The sequence below is a fragment of the Strix aluco genome, chromosome 1 (assembly GCF_031877795.1).
Source record: "Strix aluco isolate bStrAlu1 chromosome 1, bStrAlu1.hap1, whole genome shotgun sequence".
Lineage (NCBI taxonomy): Eukaryota > Metazoa > Chordata > Aves > Strigiformes > Strigidae > Strix > Strix aluco.
In genome coordinates this window covers 115,106,855-115,131,073 of record NC_133931.1, presented here as the reverse complement: position 1 = coordinate 115,131,073, position 24,219 = coordinate 115,106,855, and the positions used below count along the sequence as shown (strand labels likewise).

The following is a 24,219-nucleotide window of genomic DNA, read 5'->3' as shown; positions in this document are numbered from 1 at the left end:
AGGAGCAATTTAAATTGGGGGGTAAACTTATGGTGTAGCAGTCTCTAGCTGTTGGCCTGAAATATCTTAAAATGCACAGTTGCATGACTTCTATTATTTAGCACTAAAAAAGGTCTCTGTAAGATCCATTAGTAAGGAAAATCAGTGCATGCAGCACTAGGGATTGCTTGCACACTAGTTTCACCTACTGCTGCACCACTTTAATTACATAGTTTGTGTGATTTTTGATAATTCTGTTAACAGTAGGTCCTCTTAAAGATATTTTTTATCTGCTCTTAATTGAATCTAGAATACTTGGGTTGGGATATCTAGCCATTATAGTCCTTGGGAAAGTCTGTTGTATATCTTCCGAAAGGAAATCTGTTATTATCAGCTTGTTTATATCCTTTGGAAAGATCCTAGGGAGTCAAAGCTTTCTTTCCATTAGGGCTAAGCTTCACAGACATTAATAATTTCTGAATATTGTGCCATTGACATTAGTCTTCATTAAAATGAGGCAGCTATTTGATTAGGCATGTGGAAAGCAAGACTTGTGTTCCCTTCATTCTCTAGTAATTGCTGTTTATCATACAACTCATCTGCTTTGGGTGCATTCTTGCTGGGGCTGTGTATTTTGCGTTGTCTCACTGAAAATCTGTTAGAATCTATATTGGAACAGATAAAACAACCTTGCTGCTGTTCTGCTACACATAAGAAATGCAGTTTTGTGTGACTGTTCCTCAAAAGATCATTCCTTTTCAAGTATATGTAATGAGATACATGAAAACATCTTAAATGTTCTGATTTTGTGTGTTGGAACAGTAGTCCATAGCCTTTTTTTTGCTCTGAGTATACCTTGATGTAACACCTGTATTTTCAGATAAGTAATCATCTCACCATGGCCTGGATTTGCTGAATTGCAGTCAGGAGAAGAATTTCTATTGTATTCTTAAATTCATGCTAAATGAATAGCTTAGAACCTTGGTTTAGAAACACATACACTTCTGAACACATTAATCATTGCATTTGGTTATTTTCTGTGACTTCATCCTGAAATGCTAGAGGAAATTATAGCATAGAGAATTAAATTTATCCAAACTCTAAAAGGTTGCATTACTCACACACCAAGTCTTAATGTGTCTTTAAATATAGCTTCTTTATAATGTGACATTTCAGTAATTTTAAATCTGGCACAGTAAGTCTTTTTTTATAATCACTGAGTTTGTGGTCAATAATACAGCATTTATAAAGCTAAATTAAGATGGCAGTATTCTGCAGAAGAGGACAAATACTATTTATTTTACTTGTTTTATTTCACCTTGTTGATGTTGACTGGAACGATTTCTCTTTTGAAGGAAACAGTTAAGCTTACCTCACTGCATACATATTTTTATTAGTTCTGACAATAAGATACCCTAAATGACATCGCTAGTTGGACAGTAGTTGTCATGTAGAAATGTAAAGGTTATTTGGATACAAAATGTGAGTGATATCTGCTAAAAGATTGAGACTGTGATCTTAAGGTTACCATCAGTCATTGTTGCTAAGATGACTGGAAATGTAAGAGAAGCTGCACAGACGATAACTACAAGATGTATTTCTTCATGGGTGAGCTGCTTCCTGTAAGAATTTTAAATTAAATGGCTCTTTTGTTTCAATCCAAATAGGTGGATTTTGTGTTTAAATGTATTCTAAGAGTTAATAGATTTGAAATATTCCCACAGATAGCCTTGTTGTTTCAGAGGCCATGTGCCAATGATCATAGATGAATAATCGTCTTTGGTAGGAGAGAAGGCGAGAGAGAAGAGTAATCCTGTTCTCTGAAGCTCCTCAGCTACTGGAAACAATTTGTTCTTGATCACAAAGAACATATATTCCCATGGCTTGATGTTTCTTAAGTCCAGGGAGTTGTTCTCCAGAGACAGATCAGACTACAAGAGAGGTATTATCTATAAATATGTAAGGACATACTGCTATACTCTGAAGATGCCAGTTTTGATAAATACAAATTTAAGGGCCACAGGAAAGGCCTTTAATGATAACCAAAAAAAGCCCTCCGTTCTGATATCCACTTGGATTTGACCTGCAGAATGCTTCACCGAATCAAAGGGATATTTTTCCAATTTAAGTACTGTAACGCAGTCCTGAGAAGGGATTTGATAAAAAGCTTTGGTTGTAATATAATCAGAGTTCAGCTTTGTGGATCATTCAGATGATTTGCATAAGCTATTATATGCTTTTAATGTTATACTGTTCATTTAATTTGGCTGCTGCTGCTGCTATATTATGGCCAAAGTTCTAGTTTAGAATAGGTATCCTTTAAATATTTATTCTCAGCTTTAAGACACTCAGGTGTCTGTATTAAGCTACAGGGAGAATCTTTAGTTTGGCAGATATCACAATTGCGTTGGGTAATTCTTGAACTTATAGGTCAAACCAGTGAAATCCGTAAAAAATATCTAATGTTCTGACCCATCTTTGGATCAGTACTTTATATATTTCTAAGGTCTTTAAAAAAAATCAAAGAGAAAAAGCACATCCCAAAGCTCAGAAAGTTCATGTAATGAAAATCACGTAGCACTTACCTATGATTATAAATTTATATAAAGAGTTAAAAATCTTGCTACAAAATTCTGATCCTGTAGGTGCATTTAATGTTTCTTTTATATGCTTCAAATATGTTTCTGTTTGAAAATCAAAGGCCTCTATCCAAATTAAAGGCTACATAGATTTCTAGTAAAGTAAATATAAAAACATCTGCCATAAGGCATGACTGATAGTTCTCTGACAAACTAAAAATTCTTCTGTGTTCCGAGGGGAAATATTAACTTATAATACAGGAGACTAGTTTAAAATACTCTCTGTCACTGGGACATCAATATGGGAGAAAGCCAGCTGATGGAAAAAGCCACAGCTCTGACGCTGGATTTCTCTTCCTTGACAACCAGAAGGACCAGCTTGTTTGGGAGAAAAAGATGCATTTTCTTCAAGTATAGTATTGCAGAGATGCTTTTTGTATTCCCAGAGAATTTTTAAATACATGATGCTTATATGTGCTGCCAAACTTCCGCTGGAAAGTATTCCTCTACCTCTTGGCTTCTCAAACGTGGGGCTCTGTCAATGCACATACTCTATACCTACATGAACGTGCTCTGCATTGTTGGTTCTTTCTGATTTGCATGAAACAGGGTAAATTATATCACTTCAGTGGCAGAAATTAAGAGAGCCTTAACTGGAAACAGCTGTTCTGTCTGTGATCTTCTAATGCAAGAATATTGGAAGAGATGGGAAGAGGAGGTGACGCAAATATGTATGTTTGATGGAGGAAGTGCTTTGAAGTCATGCAGCTGTCACAGTTTCTACTTTTTAGTGAACAGATGTGTCAGGATCATTATTCTTAACTGAACCTCAAACAGTGCTTCAAGTTACCTGATATAAGACCAAGCAGCTCTATACAGATTGTGTCCATAGTCTAAGCCTGGATTTGGTTCTATACCAAAAAGGGTATGTTTCACATAACATAACAATTATCTTTGTCTTTAGAAGTCATTCGGACTAAATTTTTGTCTGTATGGCTTTCATTTCTCCAAGCCTGACTCTGAGAAGGGAACCAACTGAGTATTTGTAAATCTAATGGATGAAACCTACAGCCGTAGATATTGCCATGATAAGACATCTGTTAAGCAGATACTATAAAGGAACACGGCAAGACAAACCTTAATGTTCCTCTTCTGCTGGGTAAGGGTTCTTCTTAATGGAAATGTAAATAGCAGATGGGCAGCCAGAGTGCTAAAACCCTACTCTTTGGCCAGCCAGTGGTGGCCACCTTGGGAAGGGAGTTTCTTTTCAGTAAATTCAAGTGCCAGTGCTGCTTGTTCCAAAGGAAACCCTTTTACAAAAGAGCAGGAGGCTTCTTTCTCATGTTATTTCACCCTACTCGGCACCATGTGTTACAAAGAAGTATTTGGTTTCAAGTGTATAGATCTGAAGGGAGAGCATCTCTGCTCTGTGGTGCTTTGAATTACGTATCTTCTCTCCCACACATTAAAACATATTCATCTCAGTGCTAAAACCTGAAAGGACATACTTTAACTCCAATTCAATTTGCCTTGTAAAGTCTGGAAGATGGAAATACTTCACTGGAAAGGTATAAACAATTATAGCTAAATTTAAAAATACTTTCTCATATTACTAATAGCTAAGTACAATTATTTTCTTAGTCATGATCTCCTCTCCTATTTGCATAGCAAAACTGCATTATAAGTAAAAGATAAAAAGATAAACATCAGCATTTTTTAATTGACTTAGTTATTGGGTAATTCAATCATGATCTATAAAAAGCTCTTGCCACTTAGCAAGAAAGGGCAAAAATTGTGCTGAGTCTAAAATACTTGATAATGACAAGACATCTAAAAGGAAGACATTATTCAAACAATTATCAGCATAAGCTTCATTGCCCAAGCTGTTATACTTAAGTTGGTCATTTACAGCAGAATATAAGTGTTTGTTTCAGTAAAATTATAACAATAGATGTGGTGAGACTCAAAAGGCTCAACTGGACATGTGTAGGATGTAAGGTTGTTTTTGAGTTGCACGATAAAAGCCATCTTGTGTTTTCCTCAACCAGCTACTGTGGTTGAGTGATGAGGTTGAGTCCTTATGATGTTCATGAATATAAACATTAAATAACAACTATAGACATTAGTGTCATGTCTTAATTTTTCATGATTGTCCATCAAATGCTAACTTCAAATGAGAAGTATGCAAAATAGGCATCTAATACTGTTATTGTATGTGTAGCTATAAAAAGAAGTTTTTCAACAATATCTTTGTTGTATGAATGGATTGAATGCACAAGAATTACAATGATCCGAACTTCAAGACCCATGAAAATGCTTTATAATTACATTTGAGGTGGAATTTATTGTAGAAGTTGGTGTTATAATAGAGTAACGACACCATAATGCTTATAGGACAGATTTAATAAAAAGCACACCTTAAAAACAGTATTGGAACAAGATGAAGTTTTTGCAGAATTTTTGCATTTTTAAAGACTCTTACCCTATTGTAAAATGGAGTGCATTCCTCTTCACTTCAGTGACAGCAGAATGAAGATCTGCCTTCTTTTGTATCTCAGAGGCTGCTGGGGATCATTTATGTCAATTGAGAGAAGTTGTTATTTGTTCATGGTATTTATCTCGTCTACTCTAATGTTGATAAAAACCTGGAAAAAAATTATGAGACAACCCATAAAAATAGGACAAATATGTAGGTAATACAGACTCAGACTTGAAAACATGGGAAAACAAACTGTGGTAGCATGCTGAGTTATCAGGCTATGAAAGACAAAGATCAGCTCTGTGGAATTGTTTAGCAGTGCTGGCATGAGTCAGACCAAATTGTATTTGCCTTCTGGAAGGCAAGTCTTTGTTATGCGGAAGAATTGAAATAGCTCTGTCTAAAAATAGTAGACAAGCAAGTGTCCATGCAGAATGCAAAGTTCATGTTTCTTTACATTTTATTTCTTTCCTCTGGATTCCAACCCTGCTATGATCGATTTTTTTCCTAAAATACGAATGAATTCCTTTCTTAACTAAAATTGGCATGTTCAAAATGCACGTTATAAAAGGGATATGCATTGGCACTTGCAAGTGATTGACAACATGTTGTATTCTTTTTATTTAGAATAACCGATGCAATAATCTCTCAGAATTATATTTGTCTGGGTCTTTTCTTCTTGAGGTTGTTCACAAGCTTTAACTTAGTATAAAATTAAATGTCAGTGGAGAATCTACAACCTAATTGTATCTTTTTTTAGCCTATTGCTTATATGATTGCAGATATACAGCCCCTGTTTTAATTGGTGGAAACTTCATTTATCAAAATCATGCCGTACATTGTAGTTGTATGCATTCATTTTGTGCATTAGCTTTAACGCTTGTTCTGACATTGGGAAAAAAACCAAATAGTATCCTTTTGTCTTCCCTTTACTTTTCTGCCCTTCAACACTAGAGGTACACAGTTAAACCTTTTAACTTATTTTTCACAGAAAATCATTCTGCCCCTCCAGATGTTACCACTTACACCTCAGAACACTCAATACAAGTAGAAAGACCACAAGGATCAACAGCACGGGTGGCACCAAAGTATGGAAATGCTGAACTTATGGAGACTGGTGATGGTATGTCACAAAGCAAAACTGGGGGGGCGTTTGAGTATTGTAACCTTTATAGTGGTTACTGTATGCATCTGCTCTTTGTTTCTTCTGGGTACTTTTTACTTATAAACATGTACAAAGTTGCAGCATCTTTACAGTCTTAAAATAAACTGGTATAAACGAAGCTGACATAGAGAAATATTTCATAATCAGCAGAGCTGACTCCCTGTAGAAATTGTTTGGCAAAAGAAAGCAGTGAATCTCTTCAGATCTGCTTTTATCATGCTGCCTGGTTACAGCTAACCTGTTTTTTAAATGGCAAAGAACGTGACGTGCTATGATGGCTACATCTTGAAAAGTGACATGTTTGAAGTTTTATTTTCTGAAAAATTTTTTTTTGAAAAACAGTTATTTGTAAACCCTTTCTTATTTACTGCTCCTCTTTTCTAAAACTTATTAAACAATATTTCAGCAGGGTATGGAATTGTTGACCAAGTGTATCGCGTCTAAACTTGGCAGCTTCAGCTCTAAAAGCCACTTGGTAAAAATTTTGGAGCCAACTTTATGGAAGGGTAGGAAGTTGAAATTTCTGAAATTCACTACAGAAAGCTATTAGTTCAGGAACAGAAGACATTAATGTTGCAGAGGTTTTGCACTTGACTAGGGAAAAGGAAGGGGGAGGTGACTGACGAGATTATACTATAAAAGTGCCCCTTGCCCTATACTGCTGTTCAGAATTTGTGTTTTTCAAAGTACTGTATGGGCAAGCACACTCCCTTTGGAGTTTGCTGGCTGGTGGGATTGGCTGTAGGAATGTTCAGAGACCACAGGGTCATGCTGAAGTAATACAAAGATGTGAATGATGTTTAAGATGGATACTGGACAGATGTCCATCACAGTGTGAAGAGCAACCCAGAATAAATGATGGGGCAGAGCCTGTGACCCACACTCCTTGCTGAGCTGCGGTCTAGTCAGACAATGTTGGTATGACCAGTGTTCATCAGGAGAGCCAATGCCTGGTTTCTCACTGACCATTACCAATGCCACCTAGAAGAGTTCTCTAAGGTTACTGACGCTTGCTGTAGGGAGGGTTTTTTCACTATGTTTCTCTCCCTCAGTCTGTGTGCTGTTTTCTCTCTAATTTTTCAAGCTCACTCTGACATTGTTGTATTGTTTTTATTTAAACTAGGCATCATTGTTCCTTTTTGCTGAAATGATCTTTATGTCTTAATGTTGAATACTTGAGTCACAGTATGGCATGAAACTGTAGTTGTGGTGGCCTTGCAGTCCTAGACTTTTTCTTACCCCATGTAACGTCTGGTGGCGTTCAGCGTAGCAGTCAACTGATGTCTCCATTGATCCCTGTCCTGCAGGAGTACCAGTGAGCAGCAGAGTGTCAGCAAAGATTCAGCAGCTGGTCAATACACTAAAACGGCCCAAACGACCACCATTACGAGAGTTCTTTGTAGATGACTTTGAGGAATTGTTAGAAGGTAAAATGACTGTTTTTCAAAAGGTTTGGGGATCTCTTATTAAAACTCTGTAAAATGTTTGTTTCGTACATTATCTTTCTAGAAAGCTAAGTAAGCCCTCCCTTTACTGTCAAGTACCAAAAAGCATCAAAATTCAGTGGAATCTGCTTGTAGTGAGCTTGGACATAGCGTCGTAGAGTCAAAAGTCTCTTGTTTGCTCAGCTCCTGGTTCTACTTGCAAAGAAACAACAGAAGAGAGTGGAGGGAAACTTTGCTTTGAGAACGTTCAGCTGTGGATTACAGTCATTGCTTTTGAACACCAATAGGAGAAAAACTGTCAGTGAGGGATCATATTAAATGTTTTACACATCCTTGCGTAACACAGAAGCGTTGAAAAAATGAACTAAATGTAAGATAGAAACAAGGATAAAGTCAATAGATGTAATTTTTTTTTAGGAGGCCAGTGTTTTGAGAATTAAGATTAGCCAGGATGTGGAGATTTAAATAGTCTTCATAGTAGTTTATAAGAAGTCACTGTTACAGAACATGACTTAAATCAATCTGTTACTGATGACTTGTTAAAAGTACATTTTTTCAGTAGTTCTGCAGTTCATCTCATTACTGCATTTTTTCCAGGAGGAAGTATTCTCCATCTCTCTTTAGGAATAAAGAAAGGTTGATTATTTCGAAGTTAAATATATGCATGCTGCCTCAGCAGTTTCTTTTCCCTGCTTGTAGAGCTAGTATAAGAGTAAGTGCGTGCATTCTTGAGATGTTTCAGTAGCTTCACCTCTGTTAAAAGTTATTCTGTTATATTTTTCTGTTGCTTCTCAATACCTTCTAACAAGTTATTATTTTCAGGATATTTTGCAAAGGTAACTTATTCTTTTGGTTACACAGGTGTACACAAGGTATAGAATTTACATGGTAACTGTATATCTTTTCATAATCATAAGTTCAACAGCCAGATCCAAACCAGCCAAAGCCAGAAGGAGCTCAGATGTTGGCTATGCGTGGGGAACAATTAGGTGTGGTTACAAATTGGCCGCCTTCTCTGGAAGCAGCTTTGCAGCGATGGGGGACCATCTCACCGAAAGCTCCTTGCCTAACCACTATGGATACTAATGGAAAACCACTGTATATTCTCACTTACGGTGAGCACTCTTCAAACTCCTTGTGCTTTTATATATTGTGTCTAATGTCTGTGTGTATAGTAAATGCATAAATATACAGTGAAAAAAGCCATCTAATGATGCATCTGTTCCATTTCTGAGTAGGATAAGACAATTCTGAAGTTGTTGGTGTCTGAGTATGAATTGCTGAGATGTTACAGTATGATTGATTTCTCAAAGAGGAAAAGAGTTCAAGGAATCACAGATTATAAATTAAAACCACCTTTTAAATAGAAATACATCCTAGGGCAGATTTTCCTGAAGATTAGCATCTAAATCGATTGCCCTTAGATATTCCCCAGTCTTTGTTCTGCAAAAGCAGAACCTGGTATACAAAATTCACCAGCTTCCTGTAGAAGTTAAAAAAGGATTTTTTTCCCATGTTCTACTGATATGGTAGTAAGTGTGATTTGCATTACTCCTCCTGATATGTAGTTGTGCAGCTAGCAAATGTACCCCCTTGAAATAGATTTACCAGGATGTATTTCAGTGTATGGTATGTTGATATAGTTCAATGTGTACTGCCTGACAATCTATTGCAACCAAGAAAGGCCAAATAAAAACAAACAGATATGTCTGACAAATAACTCCCATATATCTTCTAATTCTGAGGTGTTCAGGGGACATTTGGGAGATGTTCAAAACAATTATTATGAATAACCATCAGACTTCGAAAGCAAGCTGGAATATTTCCATTTGCTATTGATATGGATATAAAAAAATATTTTGCTTTTTTAATTTCTACGTTCTTTGTGCAGAGAATGTTTTTACATGCTGTGATGTAGAGGTCTGTTTTGTTCAGTGCTGAATGCTCCTTTCCATTCAGGAGTCAGTGTGAGTGATGGTCCCTAGCCAAAAAGATGTCTGCTGCAGGTTTGGCATTGCAAATATAGTTAAAGGATTTTAAAGTATAACAGAATCGTTGCAACTGAAGGTCATATATGAAACATTTTCCCTTCAGGTACCTTAGATTAAGAAGTTACTTAAATTAGGGAGCAAATGTATGATTCACCATTGATCAATGTTTTTCTTCCTTAAGGACATTTACTTGGAACTAGAGAAGAATTTTAAAGTTTGCAATTACATGTTTGCAGAAGAGCAATTCATATCATCTACTGAATGCCCTAAATAAATTGGACAGGAAAGGAAATGAAGATGCTAGTGAGAATCAGACCATTTTTCTGAATATGGGACTCTGGCCAGAGAGTCTGAGCATAGGTCCTGCTTTGCCTGAAGGGCTGTATGCTGAGCAAATCAACCTGAGGAACTCATCCACGTGGCTCACGGAGCCACCTAGCCTGCTTCTCTGTCCTAAGCTAACTCTTTCCAAACTCCTCTTCTAAATAGTCCAAATCCTGAGAAAAATAGGACTAAAATTCATGTTTTCATTACTTCCATTAGGCAGCACTCTAGGATATGGTTTTTGCTGTTGCCATTCAGTAGTTTCCTAAGGTCAGAAAAACTAAATTTTTTTTCCCTTCTTTTTATAGATAAAAGAAATTACAAACTAAAACATTTCATAAGAAATTTAGTGACTTCTCTGCTAACTAGATTTCAGGCTGACATTCTTCTTCATGGGAAATGTCCATTAACTGTGCCATAGCAGTTTTCTCTGCTTAAATGACAACTGCTTTTGAAATATCATTAACATTACAGCCACCTGCCATTTTATTCATGACTTTAAGGATTATTTTGCTGTAGCTATTCCATCTTTTGTGTCTGTAATATTTTTTAGCAGTTGTGGGCATGGTATTTTTTAAAGTGGAACATTAACAGACATTAAGCATTGAACTCAGCAAAGACACTCTTATTCATGAACTTTTATCCCTGAACATAGTTCCACTGGCTCCTGTGATAATAAACTTTTGAAAGATGAGCTTAACCTGAAATCCCACCACAAGGTATTAATGTGACACTTCATTTCCTTGTGTGCATGCTATGATCAGATGAGTAAAACTTTAAAATATCAACATTAAGGTCTTTCAGTAGCCTCCAAGTTTGTACCTCATAGTCATTTTCAGGTTCTTTGCCAATTTAAGAAAACACCATTGCCAGGATTTTTCATATGTTCACTATTTTGACAAATAGTCAAGAGTTTAAGGAATAATTTTAAGTTTCTAGGGGTTCAGTCTTTGGCATGTTACCAACATGGTCACTGTGCACCTCTTCTTGAATATTTTATCTCTGTTTACTGTTCTGCTTCAGTCTCTTCTCACAGCCTCTTTTGTCTTCATGGATATCCTCCTCATTCATTTTCACCTTTCTGGTTAAGAGGAGGGTCCTCCATGATGTCTTTTGATCCCTACTCTTCATACACAGCATCTTCTCCAGTTTCTTGTCTCCGCATGGATGAGTTGCAGGTTTGCCTGCTTATTCCAGACTTCTTTCCGTCTTTCCAAACTGGATTCCAGGGGTATCTCTGTAGCTGTCATCTAGGTCATAGCCTGAGTAAAAGTGCTTATTCCCTTAACATCAAGCATATTCATCTTCTCCTGTCTGCAGCATTGTAGACAATATTGCCGTCGTGCCAGTCAGTCAGGCTGTAACTTGAGTATTGTACATGACCCAGTCTTCTCTTTAGTTTTGGACAGCCATCCTGTGTCCAAACCTCACAGGTTATTTTGGGAGCAAATCTCTTCAAATACAGACCTTTTGCTGCAGCTACATGGCAAAATCTCATCCCATCTGTCACCTTAGTCTTGATTCTTACAGCAGACTCTCTCTGGCCCAGAAAAATGCAGTATTGGCCTGTTGCATCTATCCAGGATGCTGTCATACTTCCCCTTGGTGGCCCTGCATGCCAAAAAGGAACTCTTAGAGTCCACAAAATTCTTCTCCAAAGCCTTCCTCACAACTCTTTTGCCGTCCTGTCCAGAGACATCTGAGAGTGGTCAGACCAATGGCCAAGCTATGATACGCTGTGGCAGACAGCTGTAGATTGGTGTGATAAGACCATCTTGTGTGATTTACTGGAATGAATTTCCCTACCTAACAGTGGCTGATGTGGATATTATACAGTTAGTGTAGATTTAAGTGGTGAGTGCTCTAGATCATGATGTGCTGTTGTGCTGTAAGTGGAACTAGTTTAAAGAAGTTATTCTTTCAGCTGTTGCTTAAAATCATCACTGCCTTCCCATTCCTCTGCAGGAATTAATCTAATTTGTAATGCTTTATATCTCCTGTGTCTTTTTCCGCATGTTTTTTGAGATTTTTGTCTTCACAGAATGTCAGGACTGTTTTCTTCCATGTGTCTCAGATTACTGTAGATAGAAGAAATGAATAACTGCATTTGTAGACTTGATCTTTTTTTCAAGCAAGTTTTTGAAGCAGTTTCCCTCAGTTTTTGAAGTTCTCAGTGACCCAGTTGTAATCTTTGTTTAATGTCCTCAAAACTCTTAAACTCTTTCTAGTGAATGAAACACTATGAATATTACTTCTTTTTCACGTATTTTGTTCCTCTGGGAACTTGGTGAAGTGGGGAACATCTTAGTTAAGTTATTCACAATCCCTTTATAAATCAAATCACTGAATATACATAAACTGAAATGCCTGAGATATGGGAAGGAAAGATGTCTTTATCGGGTTTCATGTAAAGCTGAACTCTAGAAACCTAATATGTGCTTTGAGGAAAAGGAATACAATTTCTCTCTCAGACAAAGTTAATCAAAGTAGTCAGGCATCTGGTTCTGGTATTGTTGGTATTAATAGTGAAGTGCTTAGTGATTTCTTAGAGGAGAAACTTGAATAAAAGACAATTAAACCCTATACAGTACTTAGCTATCACAGTTACTTAAAAAGATTATCTAAGAAAAATCAGAAAGGCTGGGGGAAAAGTAAAAAGCTGAAAGTAATTTAGGAATGAGCAAGTTTTGAGCTTTCTTCTTGTAGCCATTATTAAAAACAACAAAATGAGTACCAGTTAACTACATCTGATTCAAAGAATCTGATTTCCTTTATCTAACATGTTCTGTAATCAGATTTTTTAAAAACCATTTTCAGTAGCTCTGATGTATTATTTTCCATGTCAGAGGTCCGTTGAGACAGCACGGCTAGAAAAAAAGAACAGAGAAGGCTCTCTGGATAGAGAAGTATTTTTTCTGTATCCATTTGTATTCTGTGGAGAACAAAATGCCTGAAAAATGGCATTTTTTACAAATTAATTCCCATTAAAAAAAATACTCAACGCAACTGTAAACATTTTGAGGACAAAGCCATGCTGCCTTAGCAGAGGTGATGTAGCTTGTACTGGAGATACCCTGAGACAGCTGAAACTTAACAACAGACTGAAAATAGCCAACTCCAAGCCATGCCGGGTGTGCAACTCATCCCTCCACATCCTCTTGCTGCAGGAATCTCCTAGGCCAGGAATTTCTCAACATCAGGAGGAGAGAGAGGGAATCGAGACTCTTCTAACCAAGTAGCTACATAACCACACTGTCCTTATCTCTGAAATAACTCAGTGCTTGCAGAGGTGTGGATAGCCATGGTTCAAGTCCCTAGAAAGATATCAAACTTATGATTGTTTAATACTTTAAACCTTTATTTCTTTAATAAAAAGACAGAAAATTACTTTAAAAAATCTGTATTATAATCTGTGATTAAGACTGGAATATCAAGCACTGTAGTAGCAAGGTTACCTCTATTCTGAATATGTCTGAAGTCTTTTATTCTCTGCAACAGAACATTTTTATTCTTTGGATTTTTTTTCTCCCCAAAACCAACAACTTAATTTGCTGCTCAGGATGGATCTAAAGAGTTCATGAAGAAAGGGTTAACAGAGCAGCAGAACTGCAACTACTATTTTGCAAAGCAGAAAAAGTGCTCCTTTACCTGCATAGCATTAGGAAGTTTGCCATTTACGCCAGATTTAATAAATACACTTGTTTCTATTTGATATAAGAAATGTCATACTGTGGTTTTGAGAAAATGAATATTTGACAAAATTATTTGCAGTTAAACTTTGGCAGTCTCGCAATCGCTGTGCATGGAGATTGGTAAGCAACCGCTGGTTTGGCTTTGTTGAGTTAGTGCTGTGTGGTTCTGAAAAGCATTCTGAAGATGATAAGGAAATTGACTGTGGTTTGTTTTTTCTCTGAGTTTTCTCTCTGATACAGCTTTTCTCTTATAACCTTCTTTACATTCAACACAAACATACAGTCCTTTCACAGATTTGCAAAGGAAGAAGAAGGGAATTTACCACAGTGTCATATGGAAAGCATCTAATTTTTCTTAACTGACCCCTTTTTGTGTGGTTTTTAAGACCTGGTGGTTTCCTTTACCCTCATAATGTGTTGCTTAACCAGATGGGACTGGCTATTAACTCACTCTGGCTTGCTAAATTCTAGTTGGTAAAAGACACTACGCTCTGTTAAAAAAAGAGCAAAACTGAATACAAGAGAAATGTAAAATATATGGTTGCAGATGTAGATTTGCTACTATTCAACTAAATCAAAATTCCAGTGGCAAAAGAAAAGGGACTTGCCCCACACAGGTGTTAACAGTGCTTGTCACAGCTGCCAGAAAGCAAGATAGTTTTCCATCCTGTCCTACCGAGAATATCTGCGTACGCAATGTCTGCCAGATATGGCTTGAATTCAGAGGTATAGCGGTACTTGCTGATACTTGCTGGGCAGTCTTGCTGGAACACTCAGCTTAGTTTGCAAGTGTGTGAAGAGCATTAAAGGCCTCCCTGCATACACATGCTGCTAGGGCGTGCAAGTCTGGCAGCAGCGCTCATGGCAAGTGACAGAAGTGGCTAAGGAAGATGCAGTCATCTTCAGAAGAAGAAGTTTTATTTCAGTAAATGCTTAAGCAATTATAAGTTAGGCAATGATAGATGCAGAGAAAGCTTAATTTCTTACCATCTTGTGGAGCTATACAAGATCTTGGAAAGCAGCATCACAATTAGCATCTTGATGGGAGGTAGGAACAAGGTTATAATTTGTAGTAGAGGCAAAGTGTGCATTAACTGTCTGTTGTTGGGTTTTTGTTTTCCAAAATCAACTTGGAAAACTCTTTGATGGACACCTACCCATCGGCTTTGTTTGGGAAATAGTTTTGTGACCTGAAAACTGAGGGGTAATTCAGATGCTTAAACATCTCGTGCCCCACATTGCCCACAAAGTTTGTGTGTGACTGGGAGACATGGCACAGGGTCTGCAGAGCCGAGGCCCCTTCTGGAGGGCACCCTTGTGCCTGAAACACCACTGGACACTCAAATCTCTCAATACTGACTTATCTCTGTGGATGACTTACCAATTCTTCATTTTTGAATGCAAGAAAGTAGGTGCTCATGTATGGCTGGAGAGCAGATTAGAGCCTGGCAGGGACAAATCCTGTCCCTGTTGAGGCAGATAGGAGTGTTGTTCAAAAGGACCCCACTGCAGCAAGGACACAGACAGGAAGGTGAAGAAGAGGAGGGCTAATGGGATCTGGTCTTTACCTGGGAAAATGGCGGGGAAGCAGCAGTGCTGCTTGAGGTTCCTGCACCCAGTGGCACATGCTCTGCCAGGCTGCAGGCAGGGCTGAGGGCAGCTTTCTACTGCGGCAGCATGGCTGGGAGAAAGGAGCTCTGGCACTGAGCTGAAACACGGCTGGTCCACTCACTGCTAAATGAAACTGTTGCTTGAGTTTCCTACATTTGCCCTCCTGTCTTCAAGCCAGCTTATTAGAAGATTAATGGCAGCGTGTTTATCTGAGGAGGACTGGTGCTTCATTGCACTCCAGCTGAGGACAACGGGGCGTATCCTCAGCGGCCCCAAACAGACATATTTCTGCTGTAGCCGTGTAGTGAAGATGGTTTACCCCACACAAGGATTGGCCTGGTGGCGCTAAGCCCTGTCTCAGAGAGAAAGCCTTGGATGAAGCACAGCTGGCGTCCTCACCAAGGCCTCCTTCTCTCTCTGCGCAGATGTGGCACTGTATGGAGGTCACGGCAAGGTCACAGCATTGGGATTTGTAGGAAAGGTTTTAGCAATCGGCTTTTTCCCAGCGACATCTAATCTCTGAAGTTTGCAAAGGAAGAGTTACACTGAATTGCGACCTAGGCAGAACCAAGGAAGGAAATACTTCAAAGATTTCCTTCTTTATAACATCCTCTGTTACTGAGGGCTTTTATCCTGCAGTCGTCAAGTCCTTTGTGTTTCTCAGTGATGTTGGGGAGGCCAAACAGCCAAGGTGGCAAAATAAACACACGATTCAGTCCACCTCTGCACAGAAGATTGTGCCCCATCCAGCAGCCACAGATCTGGCCCTGATGATTCATACATTCCTGGCTCCAGCTTCTGGATTACTGCTCCCTTTGTAGCCCTTTTTTTATTTATTTTTTGGAATGCAGCTATATACCCTGGAAGAAAAATTATGGGCTTCCTGCTGAATGCAATCCAATTCAAGATCTGCATGGACTTTGCTCTGCCTGCTTGTGAGGGGCCTTGCAGTCTCTGACCGCCCCCGGCTGCCACTGCCCACACTGGAGAAGAGGCAGCGGCAGCCGGGGCCAGGCAGAGCCTGCAAGGATTGCAGTGAAGTTACGGAGCTTTTAAGGGCTGCAGGACAGACGGTATATTACAGCTCCTTCCCAACTGAATGCAAACTAGCTTCTTTGTTCCAGTTTTCCACAGTTTCATACCCATATGCATATGGAGTTAGCTCGGCTAATCAGCATAGTTTGGTATTGCACCAGTAAACAGAGCAGGAAAGGTCTGTGGTGACAGAAAATCCAAGTCTTTTCTGACCGATAGAAAATATTATGGACATTCTTTGTGCAGTTTGAAGTGTATTTAAGCAAAAAGGTGAGGAATTAAGATAGAATTTTGGCAATAAAAAGGCATCATGACAAAATGTATCTAGAGACTTAATTATTTAAAACCTTACTAGAAAGTACCCCTCTAAATTTTCTTAGTGTTTGAGAGAACTTAATTTCTGTGTTCACTCAGATCACTTAAGTGGAGTTGGTTGTACTGCGTACCTGGGTACTTCTGAAAGAATGCATCTAAATACTTTAATATTAATAGCCCTTAGATTTTGAAGAAAATACTGTAAGATGGCACATTTGATAGATGAAAAATTAGTGTGAATATGTCACAAATGCAAATTTAAGACTTGTAACAGATTTAATCTCTATAGCTCAGACAGAACTTTTCACAGCAGCCCCCCTTATGTCTCTCAGAAAAAATTAAAAATTCAGTGTTCATTTCAAGCTTGAAAGTGTTTTGTGTAAAGATGGTTCTTTCTTGCAATTCAGAACTTTTGCCAGGCTTTTGATTTCCTTTCTCCAATTTTCTGTATCATTACTAATTGCTCTTTTAAGTTTGTTGCTACTGAAACTTTAATATTGGAAACATTTAAGAAAAAGAATATTTGCTTTCTTAAGGCATCCTTGTTTTTATCCTACTCACTTGTCAAGTTCAAGTGTTGACTGTAGCAGCAGGGATGCTTTTAAAGACTTTTATTCCATCAAATGCAGGTAGTTCTGCCATAGTGTTATGAGGGTTGATCCTGGAGACGTACTCCTGTATCCATGCTGAGTTTCCAGTGGAACAGAATTGAGTCATGTTTATTTCTGAGCACCAAGGCAGTTCAACTCCAAATACTGGAGTAATTTTAAATAAATTCAAAACTTTGCAAAACATAGTTTGATGATACGATATTACCATTTTCATAAGAAGTAATTGCAGTTATTACTTTCTCAGTAACAAGCAGCAGTGACCCTTCCAAAGTTTCCTTAAGAGGAAAAAAAGAAAATCTGACCTTCTCATTGTACATTATATTTACATCACTTTTGCATTTAAAAGTAATTCAATAGTATTGCATTTTATAACCAGGGTGCGGAGAAACTTACTAAAACTGTTTGGCCTTAGTTATAAATAGCAATACTGTATGTTTGGGAGCCTGAACTGCTGAACCCCATAGGTAATCTGTTGTCAGAATCTATTATTGTTTAAGTTATTGGTGGGCATGAATTAAAGATTTGTTACTGTCAGGCTGAATACTGCTTAACGACAGTACCTAGGGGCTGGCCAAAAACAAGGGCTGTTACACTCAGTATTGTTCAAATGGAACTAACAAGGGCTCTAAACAAAGGCAATCTGGAATAGCTTGCGTAGTTGAAAGATGCCGGTCACCTGAAGGATTAATGAAAAGCATGTAACGTGGCCAACGAGATCTCGATAAGATAATTTTTTCTTTAAAGAATATCTGGGTGAGGTCTTGATAAGGGTTAGCTAAGCACAGAGATGGAGAGATGAAACAAGGGAGAAGAGAGACAGTAAGAAGGAAGGGTACCTGGGGAAGGGAAATGAAACTGAGGGAAGGGAGGATATGGGAGCAGATGAGAAGAAAAAGCCAAGTGAAATGGAAGAAGGCCCAGAATTAAAAGTGAATTGTAGCCATATGGATGTGCTAAGAATCAGAGGGTCCCTGCTGCTTCAGTGTGCCCCTTTGGCTGTGGGGTGTTTTCTGTTTGTTGGGTTTTTTCCTCGTCTCTGCTTCTTGGGACTCCTTTCTTTTTCCCCTTGGTGGCTTGGGGAGAGAGAAGTGCTATCATGAAACCTGAGTAACACCCTTGAAGGCCAGTCTGGGCTGAAATGCAACTTGTCCTCTTGCTACAGCTAAGGGTGTTAGGATGATGTCTGAACTTGATGATGTTCCAGCCACTTCTGATGGTTAACTTTTGGAGTCAAGATCAAATTTTCTCCAAAGTAAGAAGCTTCCGCCATGAAGAGCACTATTACTGCTTTTTTTTTTTTTCTTAAAAACACTGCTGTCTTTAAAAAAGAAGCTCAAAGAAAGCTTCTGATAAGTATTTAAATATTTCCACTAGTCCCAGTACTAGTGTCATATTTAGTTAGAAAACTAACATAAATGTTCCTACTATGTTTTTTCACTTCTCAGGTATTCTTTCTCTTTAATAATCTTGTAAAACATAAGAAGAATTTTAAAATTAATTTCACAAATTTTGTATTAATAGGCAAACTTTGGACCAGAAGTATGAAGGTTGCTTACAATATACTACATAAATTGGGCACAAAACAAGAACCAATGGTACGACCTGGAGACAGGGTGAGTATCTCAATGATTTTTAATTATTAATAATTCAGATCCCACATTGACAAAGAGAGATTGAGGTATTTGGGTTGCTCAGAGAAAATTAATGAAGTTAAATGTTGGGGGTGTGAAATCTGACTTAGAAAAAGACTGATCATTCAGACAGATATTTTGAATTGCATAATAAATAACCTGAGCTGGTACTTGCTGAATAATAGCTTGGAAGTTGTGCAACATCAACAATAAACATTCCCATGGAAAGTGATTTTTGGACATAGAACAGCAGTCTGTTTAGCAAAAACTTGCTTATGGAGCCTGGAGGTGTCATGTGGGTAGAAAACTTCCTTACTAATGACTTTGTAGTTGTTGAGATGGTAGAAACAAGCATTGTGGAGGACAAAGTAAGCACATTTTGGCAGACAGTTAAATAAATAAATAATGTTGTCAGATAACATGGAGAATATTTCCATTCCTGGTTCCTGACTCTGATGCAGCTACTGATAGAGGCTGAATCTAGGTGAGTGGATAAAGTCCACAGAAAGCAAGGGTTACTGAGGTAACAGTTGAAGTTGTTTAATGAAGACGAGAACATCCTATGGTTTTGCTACTGACGTACTTATAAACCTACCCCTTCCTCTGTCAAGCCTGGCTGAGCCTGCTACCCCATTTCTCTGCCAGAGTGTGCACAGAAATTTCCACAGGTCCCATTCCAGGTTGGCTTTAAGCCGTGGAATGGAGATTCCAGAACAAATTTGTCAGAAATGCAAATTTTAGTCCTGCCTTAGTGCTTAGAGTTGTGAGGGTGGGATTAAGTCCTTCTCCCCCAGGGTCTGATAGCAGTTCTCAAACTCTTGGTTCACTTGGTCCTCCTGTGCCACACATGAGAAACACATGTGTTTGCATTACACATTTCTTAGGGCTTCCAAAATGAGAACATGCAACAATGCTTCCCAAAAGAAAAAATGAAGCAAAAAAAATTTTAAAAATTAAATCTGACAGTCCTTCCTATGTTTCTTTTTGAGACAAATCATAAAGAATTTAGCTGATCCTTAATCTAAATTGCTTTCTACAATGACATTCAGCCAGGAGTAGGATCTGAAGAATCTCTTTTACCTGATATACAAATGTGTCTCTAAGCAACAGCAATAGAAACAAGTTGTTCAAGTGTACACATCAAAACAGTCCACCCAGAAAGCTCCAAAAGGAATAAAGTTCACATATGGGCAGTCTGCATCTCTCCTTATCTATTGTGTGCTAACTGCCCATCTTCGTATTCATTTACTGCAGCAGCCACTGGCATATCCTAACATTAAGAAAGGATTTGTGGATAATTCAGGCTGAAAGCTGGAAGTTTAGCTAGTGCAGGACACATAAAGAACAAATTGCAGCTCTTCTAAAATAAGTCCACCTAGATTACAGTGAAACAAATGTTTATAGCTGAGTGCTGAAAGCATATGCTTTGTGTTGTAAAAACATCTTGCCTGGCATCCCTGTGTAACAGAAACATGATCATTTGAAGCAACTTCATATTGAAGATGAGGTGTTACTGTACTTCTGATGTTCTAGGCTGTTATTCTGGCTGTTACAGCCCTGTTGTAATAACATAAAAGCTTTCTGACCTCTTTGAAGATGGCTTTGTATTCTAAGTAATGTATTTTGTGTGACAACAGTTAAAGGTAGTTTTTAAATGCTAAATGAAATACAGACATATATTTCTGGTCTTTTCTAAATGAGAGTGTAATTGTTTCCTTATGTTAATATTATATAAAATTCAGAAAGGCCTTTTCCCTTTAAAAGCATCTTCTATCAATACAATCTCTATTTTTCATGACTACCATTACATCACCTCTTAGGTTCTTTGTCTGAGCCAAAAAAATAAATGAATGTGCCTGCATTTCATTCCCTGTTTCTGGTATTATTATAGACATGACAAACTGCATTTGCCTTCTATAGTAACTTCAGAAATTTAACCTTGTGTCACCCCGGACAGCTGCTTAGAAATTCAGCTTGCCCTCTGAAATATCTACTAGATAACCAAATTCTCCTCTGTTAATATACACTATATGGTTGGTTTTCCTTCAGCCTTATCCCTTTTTGCTTTTATACACATTACTTACTTATTTGGTACAGGTCTGTAAGTGATTAATGTTTTTTGGAGGGAAAGTTAATGCCTCATTCCCACTGGCCTTCAGTGAGATTTTTTTCACCTGTCAACTCCTTTGCAAAGATTCCTAGCCAAAACTTCACTGCCTTTATGTAAGCAGAGGCACACAAAACCCCCAACAATTCTCCAAGTACCTTTTGGGATCTTTCAACATCTTTCAGATGTTTGCTGGGCTCAGCAAACTCTACCATCCCCTCAGTGCACCGAGGAAAACTCCTTTCTTTCCATTTCCCCTGAGGCTATTTACGGTATGTGCCTGTAGAATGCATATAGTAAGCTCTGCACAGCCATCTCCAGCAGTTGGATTGTTTCATGTGCAAGTGTACAGATAAAGTAGCAATACATTTTCTCTGAAGTTTCTCTAAACAGTTACGAAGTTATGGTCTTCAGCTTAAAAACAGAGATATTTTGGACCCACTTGGACAAGGTTGGTTAGATTTCTTCTAGTTTGTAGAAATCAAGTTACTGTCTTTCAAGCCATGTGAAAACACTGGAAACAAAATCTCCAGTAACTGAGCCTTGGACCATATATGAAAACATGATGATTTTACTTTGAGAGACTGAAACACAGAACTCCAATGGATGTCAAAGCAGTCAAAACTCAAGAGTTACTAAGTATGTTCAGCGAATTTTAAGATGCTGTAATAATGCACTCTGATCCTGTGTGCAAGCCCAAAGGAATTAAGTTTGAAATCATTCACCATGCCTTTTGCATGCCACTTCAGTTGACTGTGCAGGATAGTTACCAGCTGCATTACAGCTGTTTAAGACATGAGCTGAGAACATCCATCTGACTGAACGAAAACAAAAATGTAGGCAGGATCTAGCCACTGAGGTCATTCACCAGTGAGAGCAGTAGTATTCCCTGCCCTCGCAAGGAGAGTCATGGACTCTCTTAGCTTGCTGGATCCTCAGCGAGACCATGTACTCTCGCCTCTCCTTCGCCTTTGCCCCTGGAGGATCTAAGACATTGTTTGCAGTGCCCGCAGAAGTAAGCTGCACAGATCAGCACGTTGGGGGAAGAAGAGCACCTAGTGAGCATACAGGTGATTTGCTGTGATCTTTTTTTGGCATTCTTTTATCTAAATAATTCCTTAGCCTTAGCCCTGAAGCTGTGAAGTTTAACAAATCCAGGCCTAGGTTGGCATGCTGTATGGCCAGTTCTGGATGTGCCGTTTGCTTCACTAGATATCAGTTATTTGTGTTCACAAGTACACAGAAACTTCTACGCTTTGAACAACAGCCCAATACTAAAATGAAATTGTTGTGTGAGGCAAAGCATAGTGAGACAAAATACAATGTGTTAATGATTGACATAATGGCATAGTAAGTCCGGGTAATCTGAACTAATCACAGATTCACTTTGCTTTTGGTAACTTTAAGCAAATTATTAAATTAGAATGAAAAATTCTATTAATTTACTTGGTTATTTAACATCTGTAAAGCAATCAGTAAATTGAGAACCAGATGAAAGGTATTGTCAATGTAGGAAACAATACAACATGAAAATATTTAACATCCTAAGTGAAAATGTTCACAAAAGGAATGCCTATCTGAATAAATTCCTTCTGATTCCTCATTCATCTTTCATTAGGTGGTTGAATAGTTATCATAGAAATATTTCAGTAATCATCTCTCTCCAAAAGGAAGCATAGAAACTCCATTTATTATTATCTGAAACCTGGGATAAAACATTTTTAACACACGTCTCTTTGTTTCAGGTAACACTCGTATTTCCTAACAATGATCCTGCTGCTTTCATGGTAGCATTTTATGGCTGCCTGCTTGCGGAAGTTGTCCCCGTCCCTATTGAAGTGCCACTTACAAGAAAGGTAGGGAACTGAATTTCTTCTCTATACTGCATTTTAAAACTTGAGTCAGAACAAATCACAACTGAACATAGCTTATGAGTACATTTTTTGTGGTTAACTAGCTCGGAATCTGAGGATACAAAGATAGTGCTGTGTGGTGAGTTATATGTTCTTTCTTTTCTGTGATGGAAAATCTGAAGATGTGCTTGCAATTTCAGCAAATGCAGGTCCGTCTGGAGAAGGAGAGGAAAATTTTCCAAGAAAACAACTCTGCCAGTCCTAGATGGATTATCTTTGTAGCCTCTCAAATCATTCTGGTGTTGGCCACTGACAACGAATCATTGGCAACAACTGCTGATTTTCCACCTGTCCCTGCAATCCAAGCTATGCTATAATGCCACTAGAGCTGATTATGCTACTTCAAAGCAGTTATGGAAATGCCTTCCCTTGTATCCATATGTGCATATGTATCCCGAAGCTTCTGTCGCCACAATCATCTCTGCCAAGGGTGGCACTTGAACAAATTAAGTTTGGGAATTCTTGACATAGGCCATACATTCATAGAGAAAACTGACCATTGCTCATCAAAAGCCTTTCACATTCAGTGTTGGTTCAGAGATTCAATCCTGTATCCTAGGAAGTGTTAGTAGACAGATACAGCAGTTCCAGCCAGAAAGAATGCCTGGGGGCAGTGAGGGGAGGGGGCTCAGTGGTGTAGGTGAGCCACAGCTGTGAAGCTTACACTGATGCTGCTGAACTTGCATTTTTTTCTGAGGATGTATGCCTTGAAGGCTATAAATACAGCAAAATGTATTTATTAATTACAAGTTGTTTTTGTCATATCCCCTTAATTTTACCCTGGCTATCTGCAATGCCTGTTGTAAGGTTCTCCCAAATATCCCCTTATGTAATCCCTTTTTTTTTTTAGCTAGCACTAATAATGCGTTACTCTAATTATTTGGTCTGAAATTGTCCAGACAGTGTGTTCTTTAATCGTTACAATCTTTCTTTTTTAAACTAAACTCTTTTGGAAGTTGCTGAGTGAAGCCATGAGGTGTTTCCTAGGAAAGGGCTGGGGAAATGTATTGCTTTGCTCACATTTTCAATTTTTCAATTGCCAAGGGCTTTTCTTTGAAAGACTCCGGTGTCACAGCACCCTGGAGCAGAAGCTCCAGTCTGTGTTTCATGGATGGGTACCCTGCCTTTCAAACGAAAAGCCATGAAAACAAGCATCTAAGCCCTTGTAAAGGCTTTGCAGTTTGCACAGCTCACATAGCAATTTAACAGCTAAAAATACCTGGAGAGTCCTAACTGAACATGTTTGAACCTTCCTCATCTCTGAGAAGCTGAGTTGATCTCGTAATTTCTCCATTATGTTCACACATGCCCTGGCCAACATCTGTGGTGGGCCCTTGCCATG

The 24,219-nt window shown here is 38.3% G+C and overlaps 1 protein-coding gene across 5 annotated transcripts in view; it reads left to right on the top strand.

The window, feature by feature from the left end:
* The window catches only part of DIP2C (disco interacting protein 2 homolog C), a 331,218-nt gene that overhangs the window by 211,769 nt on the left and 95,230 nt on the right, over nucleotides 1-24,219 (top strand). For all 5 annotated transcript variants that reach the window (XM_074831885.1, XM_074831893.1, XM_074831874.1 and 2 more), the window contains 5 exons: nucleotides 6,029-6,160; nucleotides 7,510-7,629; nucleotides 8,565-8,762; nucleotides 18,748-18,839; nucleotides 22,710-22,820. In XM_074831885.1, the coding sequence (XP_074687986.1) occupies nucleotides 6,029-6,160; nucleotides 7,510-7,629; nucleotides 8,565-8,762; nucleotides 18,748-18,839; nucleotides 22,710-22,820 (653 nt within the window). The remainder of the gene's footprint in view (nucleotides 1-6,028; nucleotides 6,161-7,509; nucleotides 7,630-8,564; nucleotides 8,763-18,747; nucleotides 18,840-22,709; nucleotides 22,821-24,219) is intronic.